Source organism: Prenolepis imparis, unplaced genomic scaffold (genome assembly GCF_030444845.1).
Source record: "Prenolepis imparis isolate NDT839.2.m4 unplaced genomic scaffold, iyPreImpa1.0 SCAF_2, whole genome shotgun sequence".
NCBI classification, from domain to species: domain Eukaryota; kingdom Metazoa; phylum Arthropoda; class Insecta; order Hymenoptera; family Formicidae; genus Prenolepis; species Prenolepis imparis.
Window position 1 is genome coordinate 17,292,928 of NW_028141160.1, and position 16,194 is coordinate 17,309,121.

Here is a 16,194-nt window from a genome sequence, read left to right on the forward strand (position 1 = left end):
TTGTGCGAGACCGCAGAATCGATTAGTACCATTAAAATCATTAAACGTGAAAAAGGGCGAACACGCATCTACCTGGACTAGCATGGTGCCGGTCGGGTATAATACCGTTTAGTGAATGCACGTCTGCAAGCTTGTACGTATATCAGTTTCTAATCTGCGACAGAACACGCAGGACGTGAAGGTTCCGTACGAAGATCGTGCGCACGTAACGAAGCGTGCACGTTGTTCGTGCATATATAATTATGCACGCGCGCAAATACCTCGAAATTACTGCGATATGTTCGCGTGTGAATTAGATATCCTGCAGTATCCCTTTATACGGATAATATAAATGGGTAAATTTCGGAATATTGCTATAACGGATGTTTACGTTATATGTATACACATTCCAACTCATCGACCCTATTTTTCACGAATAGATAATCGAAATGACTGAAATCGCGCAAGCATACATTAACAAAATAAATCTTAATTAAAAATTCGTTCAGAAATTTTCTTGCTATAAATTCTCTTCGATTAAGCCCGTTTCAGGCAATCTATATAATTCGCGACAAACTTTAAGACAGAATTCTATTTATAATTTTGTTATTTACAGTATATATTTCATTTTTATTTTTTAATATTTTCTGTATTATATACAATAGCTAAAATACAATTATAAATTAGAATTTTATCGTGAATTATAAATCGTCTAAGAAGCATTTTAATTTCAGTAAGTAAATTTTACTTTACAGAGTCAATAGAAAATGTGTGTGTGAAGCTAGCAAATCATTTCGTGAAAGATCATAAATAATTGAGAGTTCTGACTTTTTTTCAATAATTCTAGAGTTCTTGATAGTTTAAAAAAATAGTTCTGGCGATTAAAGAAAATACCTAAGGACAAACTGATATGCCAACTACACGTAGCATATCACTTTGTCCTACGACAATTTGCTTATCAATAATTGTACAAATTTAAAAGATCAATAGTTCTACAAGAATTCTAAGAAAAGTTCTGCCTTCTAGAAATAAAAAATATTCTATAGTGGAACTATAGATCTCTTAAATTTGTACAATTATTGTTTAGGAAAATGTCGTAGGACAAAGTGATATGCTGCGTGAAATTGTCATATCAATTTGTCCTTAGGCATTTTCTTTGGTTTAATCGCCAGAATTATTTGTTTAAACTATCAAGAACTATATATTAAAAATAAAGCCTGAACTCTCAATTATTTATAATTATCCACGAAATGATATGCTAGCTTCACACACATATAGAAAATATATTTATCTTTAATGTAGAAAATTAAGAAGCTACAGGCAACATTATTTGTTTTATAATTCTTCTGAAAAAAAAAACTGTGCGAATTAATCAAATAATATATCATCTGACATTCTTTTCGAAAGTATTCTACACCTTGAGACGAGCTCGAAAAGACCACACAAGATTTAAAAAAAAACTGTCGTATGAAGACAGAAAAAAATGTCGCGAAAGACGAGTCCTAAAGTCCTCACGTTTTGAATCGAGCGGACCCTCGGGGCCTGGACTAATAGCACTCAAAAGGACGAGAACCATCGCGCTAAGAAGCGCGATATGCGAATATGGTTTTCCGACAACTGGTTGTTGTGACTCACCAATCGGTCCCTCATCTCTCGACCCACGCAACCTGATTGTTGACCATCCTACATCCTCCTACCGATTCTCCTTACGGCGTATTAAATTAAGGAGAGATGTGCGCGTTTATAACTGATTAACTTACATCGACATGCGTGTGTTGATGCATTACAGCCGTTAACAAGACGGTTTATGCAAAATCGATGCTCCGAAACTCATCGACCGTGCTAAGAATGCTCCAGATCGACCTTATATAATATGTTTATTACGTGTGCATGCGACATTATGCGCTCGACGTCGAGGATCTTTCGCAACAGGTGTAAGCGAACGTTACGTTACGTAAATACCACGTCGATGTTACAATATGGAATATCCATATTAAAGTTTTCTTAAATAATAAAAATGTTATTTTGTCTGTGGAGATGTTCTAATTAATCTCCAATTGATTTCTCTTCATTAAAAAATTTATTAATACTTATCAAGTGTAAAATTTTGTTTCTCGCAAAATCAATAAATTTTTGGTAATGCAATTTTTTTCGAAATAATTCATATCGCGGAAAGGATAAAATATTATTAAGATTTTTCGATTCGAATCTTATTTATATATATTAAAATACAGCACGATAATGTTATAAGTATTTGCACCGTTAAATGATTACCGTTAGTTCCTCGTTATTCATGCAAAAATTTTCCACGGTCGTCGCACGGGTTTTCAGTTCGATGTCACGTAATGCAACATATCGCTGCATTAACCGACGTTCACTATATATTTGATTATCATATACTTGACAGATAACATATGTATTACAATGATATACATAACGGGAAAATGGCCAACAGTTACTAGATAAGCAAGAATCGACTGACATTGAGTAACAGATTGAATTGAGAAATGAGAAAAATTTTTGAATAATAAAAAATTATTTTTTACAAAGAAACAAGATATTTATTATTAATTATCTTTTATAAACTTTTTTATCATATTACGTGCTTCTATGAAAATATCAATGTTTGTGTTCAAAGATACCAACACAGACCTCCAATATTGTTTTTTTACTTCGCGTTAGAACAACATTCTTATTTAAGGAGACTATCGATTATGCTTCTCCTTTAGAGAGCCCCGTTAGAATCATTACATTAACCAAGCTTCGTTGCGAGTGTAGGTGGTACGTCATTATCTTAGCGTCTACGTCATTATCAATAGTCTGATCTATATCAACTTTCATTCGCAATTACGGATAGCTGCGATCAATTAACGTGATTAACACACAAGATCGAGACTTACCGAGGCCAGGATGGTGACAAGATAACGCTGGGTTCTTTCATAGTCGAGCGTCCGATTGACCGTGACCTGTCCCTGGTGCGGCAGGTTGATGCTAAAATAGCCATATCCGTCTGCGGTGGTGATCCTGTTGCGTCCGACGCCTTCGCTGCTGCCGATCCTGCTCCCATCACCTGGTGCGATCGAGTACTCGACGATGCCGTTGACGCCGGCGTCGGCGTCAAACGCGTCGACATTCTTGAAGATCGTCGAACCAACCGGAGTGAGCTGAGAGAGAAAGAAAACAAAAAATAAAGAGAAAATTATTTTCGATATAATAGATAACTCATCCACCTCTCCTGCCTCAAGCGCACCTGGCCAGGATAAAGAAATCCTTCCAGCTTCCAGCTGCGATGAGAAATCGCGAGACGATATATTCCGTCGCGGTTCTCGCGGAATCGAGCGGGATTAAATTTATGCGGCGCGCTTTATGGCGCGATTTCAGGAGGATGTTGGTTAATTGAAGGTCGGGGTCGGGGTCAGGCATCAGGATGGTAGTATATAGTAGTGTGCGCAAGGACCGTCGGGATTAATAATTTGGCCGGGAACAGGCCGAGCAGGTTGTCCGCAATGTGTGCGCGAGAGAGGATCTATGGGGTAGGCCTGGGGCGAGACCTCGTTGGGGATTACGCGAAAATAATTCAGTAGCTTTTTACAACGGGCAAAAGCCGCACGGCGTTTCCGATTAATCCGTGGAGATAAGTCGACGACTACCGTGCCTAGTGCGGATCGGAACGTATATTCTCGTTCGCTTCTCGCCGGAGCCGATTCAATACGAGCGAACGATATTCGCATGCAGCTTCGCTTATCTAACGGGATCAAGATTATTACTTCAAAATACTGTGTCCAATCCGTGTACCGCCTGCCTTTTCGCAAAGTAACTCTTTTCGTAACGTAGAAATTATGATTGCACGTGAGAAAAAGCGAATCCTGTACTAGTCACAAATATTGCGATAAAGCCAGCTTTATCTCAATACAGATAACAGGCATTTTTTCAAAAGACGTTCAACCTCTTTTCACTTTATCCGTAGTGAATATAATATAGAGCTAAATTTAATAGGTAATAAAGAGAGAGAGAACATTTTCTCTCAAGAGTTAGAAATAGATAATTAGTGTATTCTCAAAATTAAAGATAAGCTAAACTCATAATGATATTCGCACGGAAACACTTCAAGTAGAATATTCCTCGTCATTAGCCGCGATCATAATGGCGAGGAAGCCGTCGTTTTTCATTTACTTAATGTAGCTAACTTCCAGTGAGTTTTTTGATGGTACAACGAGCGAAGATAAAAACGCGAGGGAGGCGGATTGCTTCCGGCCCTTTGCAATCAGCTCCGGGGAGCGATTATCATCGCGATGAGTTCCGCTTGTTCTCGCGTGTCCACCGCGGACGTCGGTGACGAAACCGGTTGCTCATTGTGGATTAATTAGCTCGAAGCGAAGATCAAGCGTGAACCGACGACGGATTTCGCGATTTCGATCTCCCGCGAAACTCCCGCAATTATACACGGCAGGTGGAGCAAAGGTTGAGTTCTCGAAGCTCTAGGAGCCCGCTAAGTTTCCACGCTAAGAACGGACGCAAAGGCGCCATTAATTAGGCGATAATCTGAAACCAGTCAGGATTACCTTCGCGGAATCGTTCCTTCTCTCGCTGAGCTTCGGAATGATCGTGACACGACTCTTGAGTTCTATACATATATACATATAATAGCGATTTATACTTTATTCAACTGAATAAGAAGACAACTAATCGAAAGGCCATATAAAAATTTTGTAAATTTTGAGAAATTTTTGACTTATGTCAATTTTTTGACATCTGTTTCATTATTATTCTCTCATATCTCTTCGATCGCGCGCGAAATTCCCAAGCGAACTGTCCGATACTAATGCACCCACTGCATTCCCGACATAACGGTTCACAGATATAAAAGACGGAAGAATTCGCGGTATGCGTGGCCCCGATCGACGACCATCGATGTTCCCAGCGCTCGCTATTCAGAATATAGTGCTCGTCAACTTAGCGACGTGACGAATCCACTTTCTTCAAGTACGCTGACTCGACGATGGAGCTTGTCAGATAAAACTTCCGCATTCGACACACTTTTAATTTCTGTAAAGACTCCCGTCACACGTATGAAAAGCATCCGCGAAGAAAGCATTAGATGCGACGTAACATTCAAAGAATATATGATAAAAAATAATTATCGATAATATTCGTCAAATTTCGTATAATTATTATTTCGTTGTGCTGCAGCGCGTGATTCCCTAAGTATAATATATTTTACTTTATTTTTTATACTGTTTAATTTATCTCGCCGGAATATAATCATTAAACTTTCACCGTGTTAACTCTCTAATTCTCCTCAATCTACGTCCGCCATATCTAGACGCATAATTATAACACGCAATCTATTATTATAAGTTTACATTTTCAGCGCGTGCATATCGTATATACAGCACGTACAACCGCGACTCGTTATGGAGATAAATTTATACCTGCGTGACGCGCGTAAACCGTGAATCAATTCATTATGCCCGCATTTTCACGCTCTACGTCCATTTATTCTGTTAATACGAAACGCATTTTCCGCCGCCCGTATCCGTTTTACTATAGATACAAAGCAATATGAGAAAGAAATATTGATTAAAGCTCTTTACGCGAGTCGGAAGATGATCCAGCAATATTCTACATCGCGCTATTAATTACGATATTCGATTATACATACACGAGATAAAAATGAAAACTAGAATTCGTTCGCGACAAGGGATACTCACCTCCGGCACAGTGGTCTCGTACGGCGTGTTAATGAATTTCGGCGCATTATCGTTGATGTCGGACACTCTCACGATCACCGGAATCGTCCGTTTCTTGTTGGTCGACTTCACCGTGCAGCTTAGCTGAAAAACAAAGGAGCATTCATATAGAAGAACAGATATAAAAATTTATACATCACATTTTAATGTTTAAGCTTTATTAAAAAGAAGAAATGAATAATGAATATATTAATAAATAGATGTTACTTCGATAAGGTAGAGATAATAAAGATCAATGTATATGACTATATCAATCCTATCTCTGCATAAATCAAATTGAGTAATTTTTATTATTATAAGTCGATAAATTTAATCCGGAAAGATAAAACGCGTGCGCATAAGACTGTCGCTGAAATATTTACGAGTACGATAATTTTATTACATATCGATTGCGCGCTCTCGCCCGCGGAAGGCAATAATAATTAATTAACCTCGGTCGTCGAATTAATTTATTCTCAACTCAATTATATTCGATCCCATTTTCCCATATAGATTTTCCCTGAATTGATTGAAACGCGCTCTGCATTCCTACTTCTCAATCAAATTTACCTCTTTATTTATATCAGCGTTTCTCAATCTTATTAAATCTTATCCATTCGTTCGATCAGTACGAACTCTTGCTCGATGCGGTGCTCCAGACCTTTCACATTCCTTGCACAATAGTGTCATAAGGCACAATGTATTGTACATATAGACTTTGGCGAATACCGAACGAGTCACCGAAGGAATGGCGTCTTCGAATCGTGAGCGCAGCAATCAGCAAACGTATTAATTCCTCATAAATTTATATTAAGAAATATACATATACAAACACAAATATCTTTAAAAAATAGTACTTACAAAATTAGAACTGTATATATATATATATATATATATATATATATATATATATATATATATATATGTGTGTGTAAAAATAATATTACAGAATATTTCTTCTCGTTTATTTCTCCACGTAAAATAGCCGTAAAATGTTTTATTTGCATTTTGCTCTCGACCGACACTTTGGTAAGAAGCAAACATACACGCATATAGTATATATGAGTAGTAGAAATGTCAATACAGTAGTGGGGATATAAGATGTAAACATACACGAGTCAGACATCAACGTAAAGATGAGGACGAGCAGCGACAAGACCTTAAGTACATAACAAATTATCAAATTATTAAATTATTTTTCGATAAAAGACGGATCCCTTATGCAGTGAAATGGAAATTCTTTCAAATTAAAAAATATATAAAGATGTCATTTCCTCCCTCTCTCTCGCCCCTTTACCTCCCCTCCCCTCTCTTTTTCTCTTCATCGCTTCATTTTATTTTTTTGCATTCTCGCTTTGCTAAATAATTAATATTGAATAGGTTTTCCTCTACATGCTTTATAAAAATTAATTATAAAAGTTTTAAAAGGATAAATTTTTCTTTCATTCAATGTTATCTTTTACAAGAAAAAACAAAAGAATTAGCTTAACTTACTTTCTTCGCAACAAAATTTAATAAACATAAAATTGTTACTTCCAAACTGACAATTAATAGTTGATGCAGAAAGCCGCTATAGATTAACTCTAGACAACTTGCCTGCTTCCGCTTTCGCAGTAAGTTTGCAGCTCGTTATGACAGCAAAGATAATAATAAAATATTTTACAGACAACTTTTTACGCAGACAACAAGATTTTCTTCCAAGAGTAAAAGTTTTTGTGCTGATAAAGCGACGACATCATCTTAAGAGAACAGCGGATACATGCTAAATTAGACGCTTAGACGTTTAATGATCAGAATAAAAGAATTTATCTTGAAAGAAATCGAAAAACATACGATTTTTATAATGCAGCTACAAAGCTTATTACTTAGAAAATATTTTTTCCAATAATATAAAAAAAAAATAATTATAAAAAAAACATTTTCCAATAATATAAAAGCCATTATTCGCTTCAAATATTTGTACTTGAGTTGAAAGAGGAATATGTAATGAAGTAATATCGCTTTTGATTATTTATCTCTTTTTGTCTGTATTATCTCTATCTTCATTACATGCATATTATTCTGCTGTGTAATTTTCTCATTAAATATTTTTTCAGTAAATATTATCCTTTGCTATATATTATAATTTGTGTTTACTTGAAAATCTTGACAATTTAAACATTCTGTTTACCAACAGTTCTTTTTACATTGTCCCGTGGAAATTTAGAAGAATTAGAAGTCAATGAAATATTAATAATGATGAAAACTCTAAACAGAAAAGCAATACATAAGTGATAAAAATTTCTGACAAAGTTGTCGCGAAATATAATAATCGGAAAATGCAAGAGAAAAGAATCGAAATTTTCACGCATGGCAAAATGTATTTCTCTCGGCGCCGCGTATCAAACTGATTATCCAGATTCCCAGTCAGCAGTGATTGTCAACTTAGCAATTTGTCTCGTAATGATTTCCGCGTCACTTTATTGTAAAAGCGATTAAAGTTGTATCTCATAGACTTTACTCGCAAGACAGTAAATTTTCTCAGATGGACTCATTGTTCAATAGAAAAGAACACGTGCACGCGGATTGACAGCTGTATAGTGATGCGTGCCGTAAACTATTACTTGAGTGATAGCGTCAGGTACGACAATGCTCTTCCAATTTCTCACGTGTGAAAGCAATTTCTCGCGGGCGAAAGTAACACGCGGGATTAGCGCCTTGATAAACGTCATCACTTTATAACACGTATGACGCGCCCATAGATTATTCAAACCGTATAATGTACGAGTACAAGCGCGGAGAAACGCATCAAGTCTAGAGTGATCTCAATTTTCGAAGGATGATGTCTTAGAAAATACATAAGCGTTCGCGTTGGCGCAGAAAATGCGTCAGAAATATTAAAGCAATGTGCCTAACAGAGATTTAAATTCATTTTACTTTTGTACGTTATTTATTGTTTTATTTTTATAAAACTACAACGTTAATTTATTAACAAAATCTTTCTACAAATCGATTAAATCGCTGACGGATCCGGTAATCCTCTGCGGGAGATTAAAAGTCTCTTACCTGAAAAACCACGTGCGAGAGATTTTCGTCATCTCTGTCCAACCGTTCGAGAAGCTGCAGTTTTTTGCCATTTAGTTTAAAAAGAGGCGGCCTTCCTGGGAAGATAAGCTCCAGCACGGTCTCGTTATAAGGATCGCCGGACACCGGAAGCTCTTCCGGCACGGTCCTCTGATCGATCGCTGAAAAAGGAAGGATGGCGAAAGCGATTACCGTCGTGCACATCAATTTACCTCGTATCTAAGACGAGAGATGCGCAAATGGAATTAGTAAACTGCAAATACACAAAATGAGTTTTCTAGCTTGAAGATATTTATTTTAGACCAAGTAAGCAATAAAATGTTATGAAAAGATTGCAATTATTAACGAAAGAAGATTATTTAAATAAGCGAGAATTAAAGCTTCTAATTAATATTAATTTTATTTATTGAAATTTCTTTTATTGAAATATATACAAGAAGTTATCACAGGGCCAATTATTAAATTCGTATGACTAAACATTTCGAGGAAATCTTTTATTGCTTGTATAACATGACTTCCTCATGCAAAGATCAATTCGTCTTCGCTTCGCGTAATAAATGCTATTTTGGTGGGCTGATATCAATCTCAAGCAATATCTCATTAGTGAAAGCCAATACGATTTAATTACAAACGTATTGTGACTGTTCTACTACTTTAATGTTCCTTTCCCCTACTTTTCATCGTCGCTCTTCATATCATTGTAATGGACTTTCCTTTGATCCCAAACTAATTAAAATTTCAATTATACAGTCAAAAATCCCTTGAAACAAATTCAACATCTTGTGCTGATTTTCATTCAGAATCAGAAATTAAATTTGTGCTTATAAATCTTAACTTAAAATATATTCAGCATTTCATATTTTTTTCTTTTAATTTACTCATTCATAAATATCAAAAGTAGCGTTCAGCAGTAAATCCGAGGTAGTAAGTAAGATTTTAAATTTCATCCACACACCTTTAGTCTCTCGAATTTTTCCGGAATAAAAAATTATTCTAAGATTTAACACGTTACGTGTATAATGAATTTATTATCATCTGCTTTCAAAGTATAATAACGAAATCATTTCCTCATCAAAATAGGATCGCTTTGAGAACAGCCCGCCAACAAAGACGTCGTGCATTATGTATACGGGCAGTATGTTGAAGACGACGACCAAGAGATAGTAGTTGTTCAGACCTTTGGCGTACAAGATGATTTCTCTCGCAGAGATACCGGGAGTCAACGCGCCAACAGCGTGACTGGCTCGATTTCGATAATCATCGGTCAGCACAGCTCCCATGCACTCTCCCTCCCGTATAACTTCCGGGTAATGGATACCAGAGTTATGACATGAGGTACATACACAGTCCCGAATTGAGTCCATTGATTCGGGAAATTTATTTGCGAATGAACGAGCTTTTGTCGACAGACGCGATCGATACAGCTGAATGCGATGTGGAGCAAACCGGGAATCGAATGATACGAGGCAAGCGATACATAATTCGTGTGATGCGAAAAAAATATAACGGCTGAAATATAATGTTATGGGATACTGTTTAGAAATCAGCACCAAACTTTACCCGCGATAAAACGATACGCTTTATTATGTTTCGGAACAAAAGCTGGCACAAGAACTCTGAATGAGAGTATAATGATGTAAAGCAAACGATGAAAAAGTAACAACAAAATGCAAGAAGTATAAGTGAACCCGTTACCGGGAAAATATATCTTTTACTCTATTTTTATATCATTTATCTATAAATTATTAAATTTACATTATTTCAATTTGCAATTTTAATAAATTATATGTATCAGTTTTTGACATCAGTTTTTAACATTGATTTTAAAAGAAGATGCACATTTTAATAATTTACAAATATAAAGACACAAAAACCAGTTTAAAAAAATATTATAATCTAAACATTTATTGCACCTACCATTTCCTCTGCTCTCCTCGATGTCAAGAATAATGTTTGATTGTCCTGATTCCACCTCGCATAAACCTGAAATGTAAAACGTTCAAAATTTATAGTTTGATATTAATTTTAATTTATTCATACTGTGCGAACATAAATATTTAAATCAATTTATAAAATGCCAGGTTTTAACATTTTTATATATTTATTTTTTTATATATTTTATATATATTGTAGCTAGAGAGAAAATAGAAGAGAGACGACAGAAATAGCACATTTTAATATACTTCGTAATACTGTAAAATTTTTACTGTAATAATTTTCTTTTATTATAATGCATAAAAAAGATCTGCACAAAAGGTCCTCTATTTATAAATATTACCAAGATTAAATTTTTAGTATGTGTGACATTTACGTTGTGGTGACTCAAAAAGATTTATCGTGTATAATTTTTTGTCTCTCTCTTTTTCTCTTCCTCTTTATAATGTAAACTACACATATATATAATATAAATTTAAAAATTTAACCAAACCACAATAATTTAATGGCTGCTTACTAATGGCACTAACATTTATCTAATCAATTTTAATTACTTAAAAATAATGTTTTTCCCAATGGTGAACTCTCTTCATTTATAGTTCAATCAACGAGAATTAATCAGCTAAACAATAAAGTAAACTATGACGGCTATATTTCTACGGCAAGAATGCAATATCATTTTTCGATGGAAAAAAATTAATTGCACGCGATTATCAAACAACTGACTAGCAATTTCATTCACAGGTGCAAATTATAAATGACAAGTTTTTATTTCTTATTTAATTTCAAATACGCTTTACTTATATGAAGTCTCAACTCGAGATATAAAGTAATAAAATTGAAAAAAAAATAATATCGAAAGAGAGTTCAAATTTTTATTAAAAATCATTGTTCCGAATTTCTGAAAAAGAATCTCAAAAATTACATTCGCAAATGTATCTACAACTTTATGACATCCTATAGAAATCGGTGTCCTGACGCAAAACACTCTTATGCTTGATTTATTCTCAGAACCGACCAATACGCCCATGCTCTCTCAGACAGGTGCGAGAAGTCCGTTCGGACGGAAACGTGACGCACAAAACGCTCGCATTAGGAAAGAAAATTGCAGCATCGCGAGCTCGAGGCACATCTCTCGACGTACATATATGCCAGCTGTTACGAAAGAGATCGGTCATCGGTCGATTTTTGTCATGGCAACCCGACAGACAGACGAATTAATCGGATTTGCACGTTAATGGATACGAGAACCTAATTACCGATAGGCTGCCATTACCTATACATATGGGCTCGTTACGTTCGAAAATGATTTACGGCGTAACGTGATAGTTCTCGGTTTTATAAATTCATCTCCCACTTTTTTCCGACTTAATAATATCCTTGTCACGACAATCAGACAGTTAAGTGAAAGAAAAAGTTCTAGTTTATTTTTTTAAAACTTTGTTAAATTATTCTATATTTCATGTATATAAAATATTTCAGATTTACTTTGTTTGATACTCTTAAAATATTTCTAGTATTTATATGCATGAGAAATATCTCGATATGTTTAAGATTTATAATTATTTAGATAAAAGAACACAGAAAGAGAAAGAATTAGATTTTTATAATATCAATTATTTTATAAAAGTTTATATCTAGATAAATTTTTTTTGGAATTATATAATTTTTTTATTAAATTTTTGTTAAAAAACCAAATAAAAATTTAATTACACTTAAAATTATTTTTTAAAACACATCAATTGTTTTTGCTATTGCTTTATCTAAATATATTTTTATTTTGCAGATCACGACGTTATGCTCTACTCTATACAACTCCCTTGCTACGTGCCGCATCGTACCGGTGAGTTTTGTATATAATTTTATGACAATAAATTTATGAAAATTATAACACATATATATGTAAAACGTGTATGTATAAGACAAGGAAAATTTTTTTAAAATTAAGAATAGATATATAGGTATTCCTCATGATTATAAAAAATATGTACAAAAATTTAATTTTGCAATAAAATTAAAATAACGCAAAGAAAAAATGTAGCAAAATATTATATATTATTTAGTCTGTTTGTTTTTTATTGACATAAATAAGGGAAATTCTTATCAGCTTGTTTTACATTTCTTTTTGCGAATCTTATTTATGTACGCATTTTTCATATTCAATTACAATTAATGGGCACTGAATTAATTAACCTAGAATCTAGAATTTGAGTAATCCAGTTCACATGACCTCTTCCCTCAACGCGGTTCCCGCATATTGTCAGTCCGTTATGTATATTGCGAAATCGCGCAATTTCCACGCGAGCATTCGTCATCATCCAGTCAACCGCGTACATACCTCCTGCCCTCATAAAGTTCTTCGCGTAAATCTCCCGAGACAGCGGGCTACTACTGGCACTGGCAAACCCTGATTATTTCTTCCCACATAGAAAGTGATCGCGGCATTAGAAAGCGCATACTGTAGAGAACGGTTCATCGATGCTGATCGCGACCGATATTTCTCATTCTACTAAACGAGTATTCGAGTTGTTTTACGAAGGTGCGAAGGTTTTATGGATAGCTGATCTACGTTTTATCGTCGATGGAAACACTCTCGTGGTTATTTGTGATCTTGTATGATTTATTTTCCAGCTTGTCTGACATTCGCGAGCTGGACTTTACCAAACTATTGTAGACAAAATTTAAAAGGCGCGTGTAATACGTGTTGGAATAAAAGTATCCTAGAATCTAACAGCATATCATTATAATGATAGCTAGCTGTATATATACGATCTAAACTTGTTGTGGGAATAGATACTAAAAGTCACGGTGCCTCTCCAACGAAAACTTTGTTTCCAGCGCCTAAATCCATTATCGTGAGAAGATTGTATTCTGGTACACGTATTAGAAAAAGTTTTGCAACATTTGGATTTTTACAAAGTCGCACGTGTATCATCTCTCGCATAAAAGAAAATAATCAATATATAACGTATTAACTAAAGTTGAGAACTACTTCATATATAGAGTGTTTCAGGAGGAATAGTCAGCATCCTAAGACTTTATTGTACACATCATTTTAAGCAAAAAAGTTTATATAAATGTGTCTTTTTTTAAACGGTTATAAAGATACAACATGTTCAAGTTTAAGAACGAATACATTTATTAACTTACAATTAGTAGAAATGGGCTATGAAACAATTATATTAAATTTTCGTATTTCATAGAAATTTAATTCTAATAAGTTAATGAATGTTAATGAATGTATTCGTTCTTAAAACTGAATATGTTGTATCTTTTTCTAACAGACCAGAATAGAACACATATTTATATAAACTTTCTTACTTAAAATGATATGTACAATCATGTCCTAGAATGCTGACCATATTCCTCCTAAAACGCCTTGCATATATACATATATATATATATATATATATATATATATGTATGTATATATACAGAATAATATAACTTCGATTATATATATATATATATTTTCTCATTTCGTTTAATCTAACCGAATATAATTATGCGCGCGAAGCAAAGTTATATTATTCTTTAATAATGAAATCTTAAAAATTGCAACGCATGCATAAAAATTATTATTGCAATCAATGCATAAAAAACTATATTTATTAATTATGTATAATGCATAAAAATTCAATATTTAAGTCTTTAACAGAAAGTGCGAACAAAAAAATAGAATTTTCTACAAGAATCTTTTGATCAAAATACTTACGCTTTCATTAGACTCGCGTGTCTCCATACGCCCGTCACCCTGCACGGCTCGCGCGAGACTGATCATTGCGTCTAGCAATCGCGATATCTCGCATGAGAATCAGTCTCGCGCGAAGCGCGCAGCGTGACGGACGTGTGGGATGTACTAATCTAATGGAAAGGCTGTGAAGTTAGGTTTCATCGTCAGTTGGCGACACCGCTGCGCAGAATCTTGCGGTTGATGGTGGGGATTAGTCTCGTGCAAGACGTGCAGCATGGAAGACGTATGGAACGCACGCGTCTAAGGATAGAAAGAGCGAGAGATGTTTTCGCCGAGTCCGATTCTCTGTCTCATTCTTGGCTGTGAAGTTAGGTTTCGCCGTCAAGTGGGGACACCGCTGCTCAGAGTCTTGCGGTCAGTCTGGCGCGAAACGTGCAGAGTGGTGGATGTGTATAGACGCGCGAATCTAATGGAAGCGCAGATATTTTGATCGAAAGATTCTTGTAGAGAATGCTTTTTTGTTCTCTGTTAAAGATTTAAATATTGTATTTTTATGCATTACATAATTAATTAATATATTTGTATGTATGCATTGCAATAATAATTTTTATGCATGCGTTGCAATTTTTGAGATTTTATTATCAAAGAATAATATAACTTCGCTTCGCGCGCGTAATTATATTCCGTTAGATTAAACAAAATGAGGAAATAAATAAATAAATATATATATATATAGAAAAAGAAATGCACAGAGTGTTTCAGGAGAAATAGTCAGCATTCTAGAACTTGATTATACACATCTCATTTTAAGCAAAAAAATGTATATAAACATATGTCTTATTCTGGATGGTTAGAAAGATACAACGTTCAAATTTAAGAACGAATACATTTATTAACTTAGTAGAACCAAATGGCTATGAAACAATTATATTAAATTTCCGTATTTCATATAGAATTTAGTTCTAATAAGTTAATGAATGTACTCATTCTTAAAACTGAATACATTGTATTTTTATAACCGTCCAGAATAGGATACATGTTTATATAAACTTTTTTGCTTAAAATGATGTGTACAATTATATCTTAGAATACTGACCATTCCTCCTGAATACCAACACCCTGTATATAGTTCAGAAAAAATTAATTTATTCAGACAGACGTGTAGAAAAATACAGGAAATATCTTCTCGTTAATTAAAGTAGATAAGCTTTTTGCGTTACCAAATGCGTGTCAAGCATCGCTTTCGGCGTATCACGTTTTTCCATTTAAATCCTCGCCTTAAAACAACCGCGCGAGAACCGCACCTATATCTCCCGTCTACAGTCGCGCGAATTATCGCGTCGAAATGTATTATGTACGTTTTATCCCCCGATCCATTCTAAAACCATTCTCTCGCGATATACAGCTTATGCTGATCGCAGCTTATCGATCCCTCGTGAAGCGAATCTCCAATAAAACGTCAATACACTTAGAATATTCTTCTTTCGCTTTGCGGTCGTAAAATGGAGATAAGAAAAGGAAAGGGAACGATAATTCGCGTATACGAAAAATGAGGATATTACGTCGAGTATGAGTCCCGAGATGAGAACGCTTATAGTAAAGCTTAATTACGTTGAAGACGAGAAGCGGAAGAGGCATGAATAACGTTCGCTCTTATCGCGCGCGATGCGCTTCGCGGGTTCGATGATAGAAGAATCACCGCAGCATCACCGGAGAGAGAAGTTTCTCTCGCACCTCCGCACGTGCCGCCCATCCGCGAACGCGTTTCGCGTTTATTATGCCCGGCGACGACAA

At 34.9% G+C, this 16,194-nt stretch overlaps 1 protein-coding gene across 3 annotated transcripts in view; it reads right to left on the bottom strand.

Moving 5' to 3' along the window:
- Cad99c (cadherin 99C) overlaps window positions 1-16,194 on the bottom strand; it is a 105,536-nt gene that overhangs the window by 20,446 nt on the left and 68,896 nt on the right. For all 3 annotated transcript variants that reach the window (XM_083058863.1, XM_083058864.1, XM_083058862.1), the window contains 4 exons: window positions 10,689-10,754; window positions 8,754-8,932; window positions 5,691-5,813; window positions 2,880-3,143 (listed from right to left, as the gene is read on the bottom strand). In XM_083058863.1, the coding sequence (XP_082914989.1) occupies window positions 2,880-3,143; window positions 5,691-5,813; window positions 8,754-8,932; window positions 10,689-10,754 (632 nt within the window). The remainder of the gene's footprint in view (window positions 1-2,879; window positions 3,144-5,690; window positions 5,814-8,753; window positions 8,933-10,688; window positions 10,755-16,194) is intronic.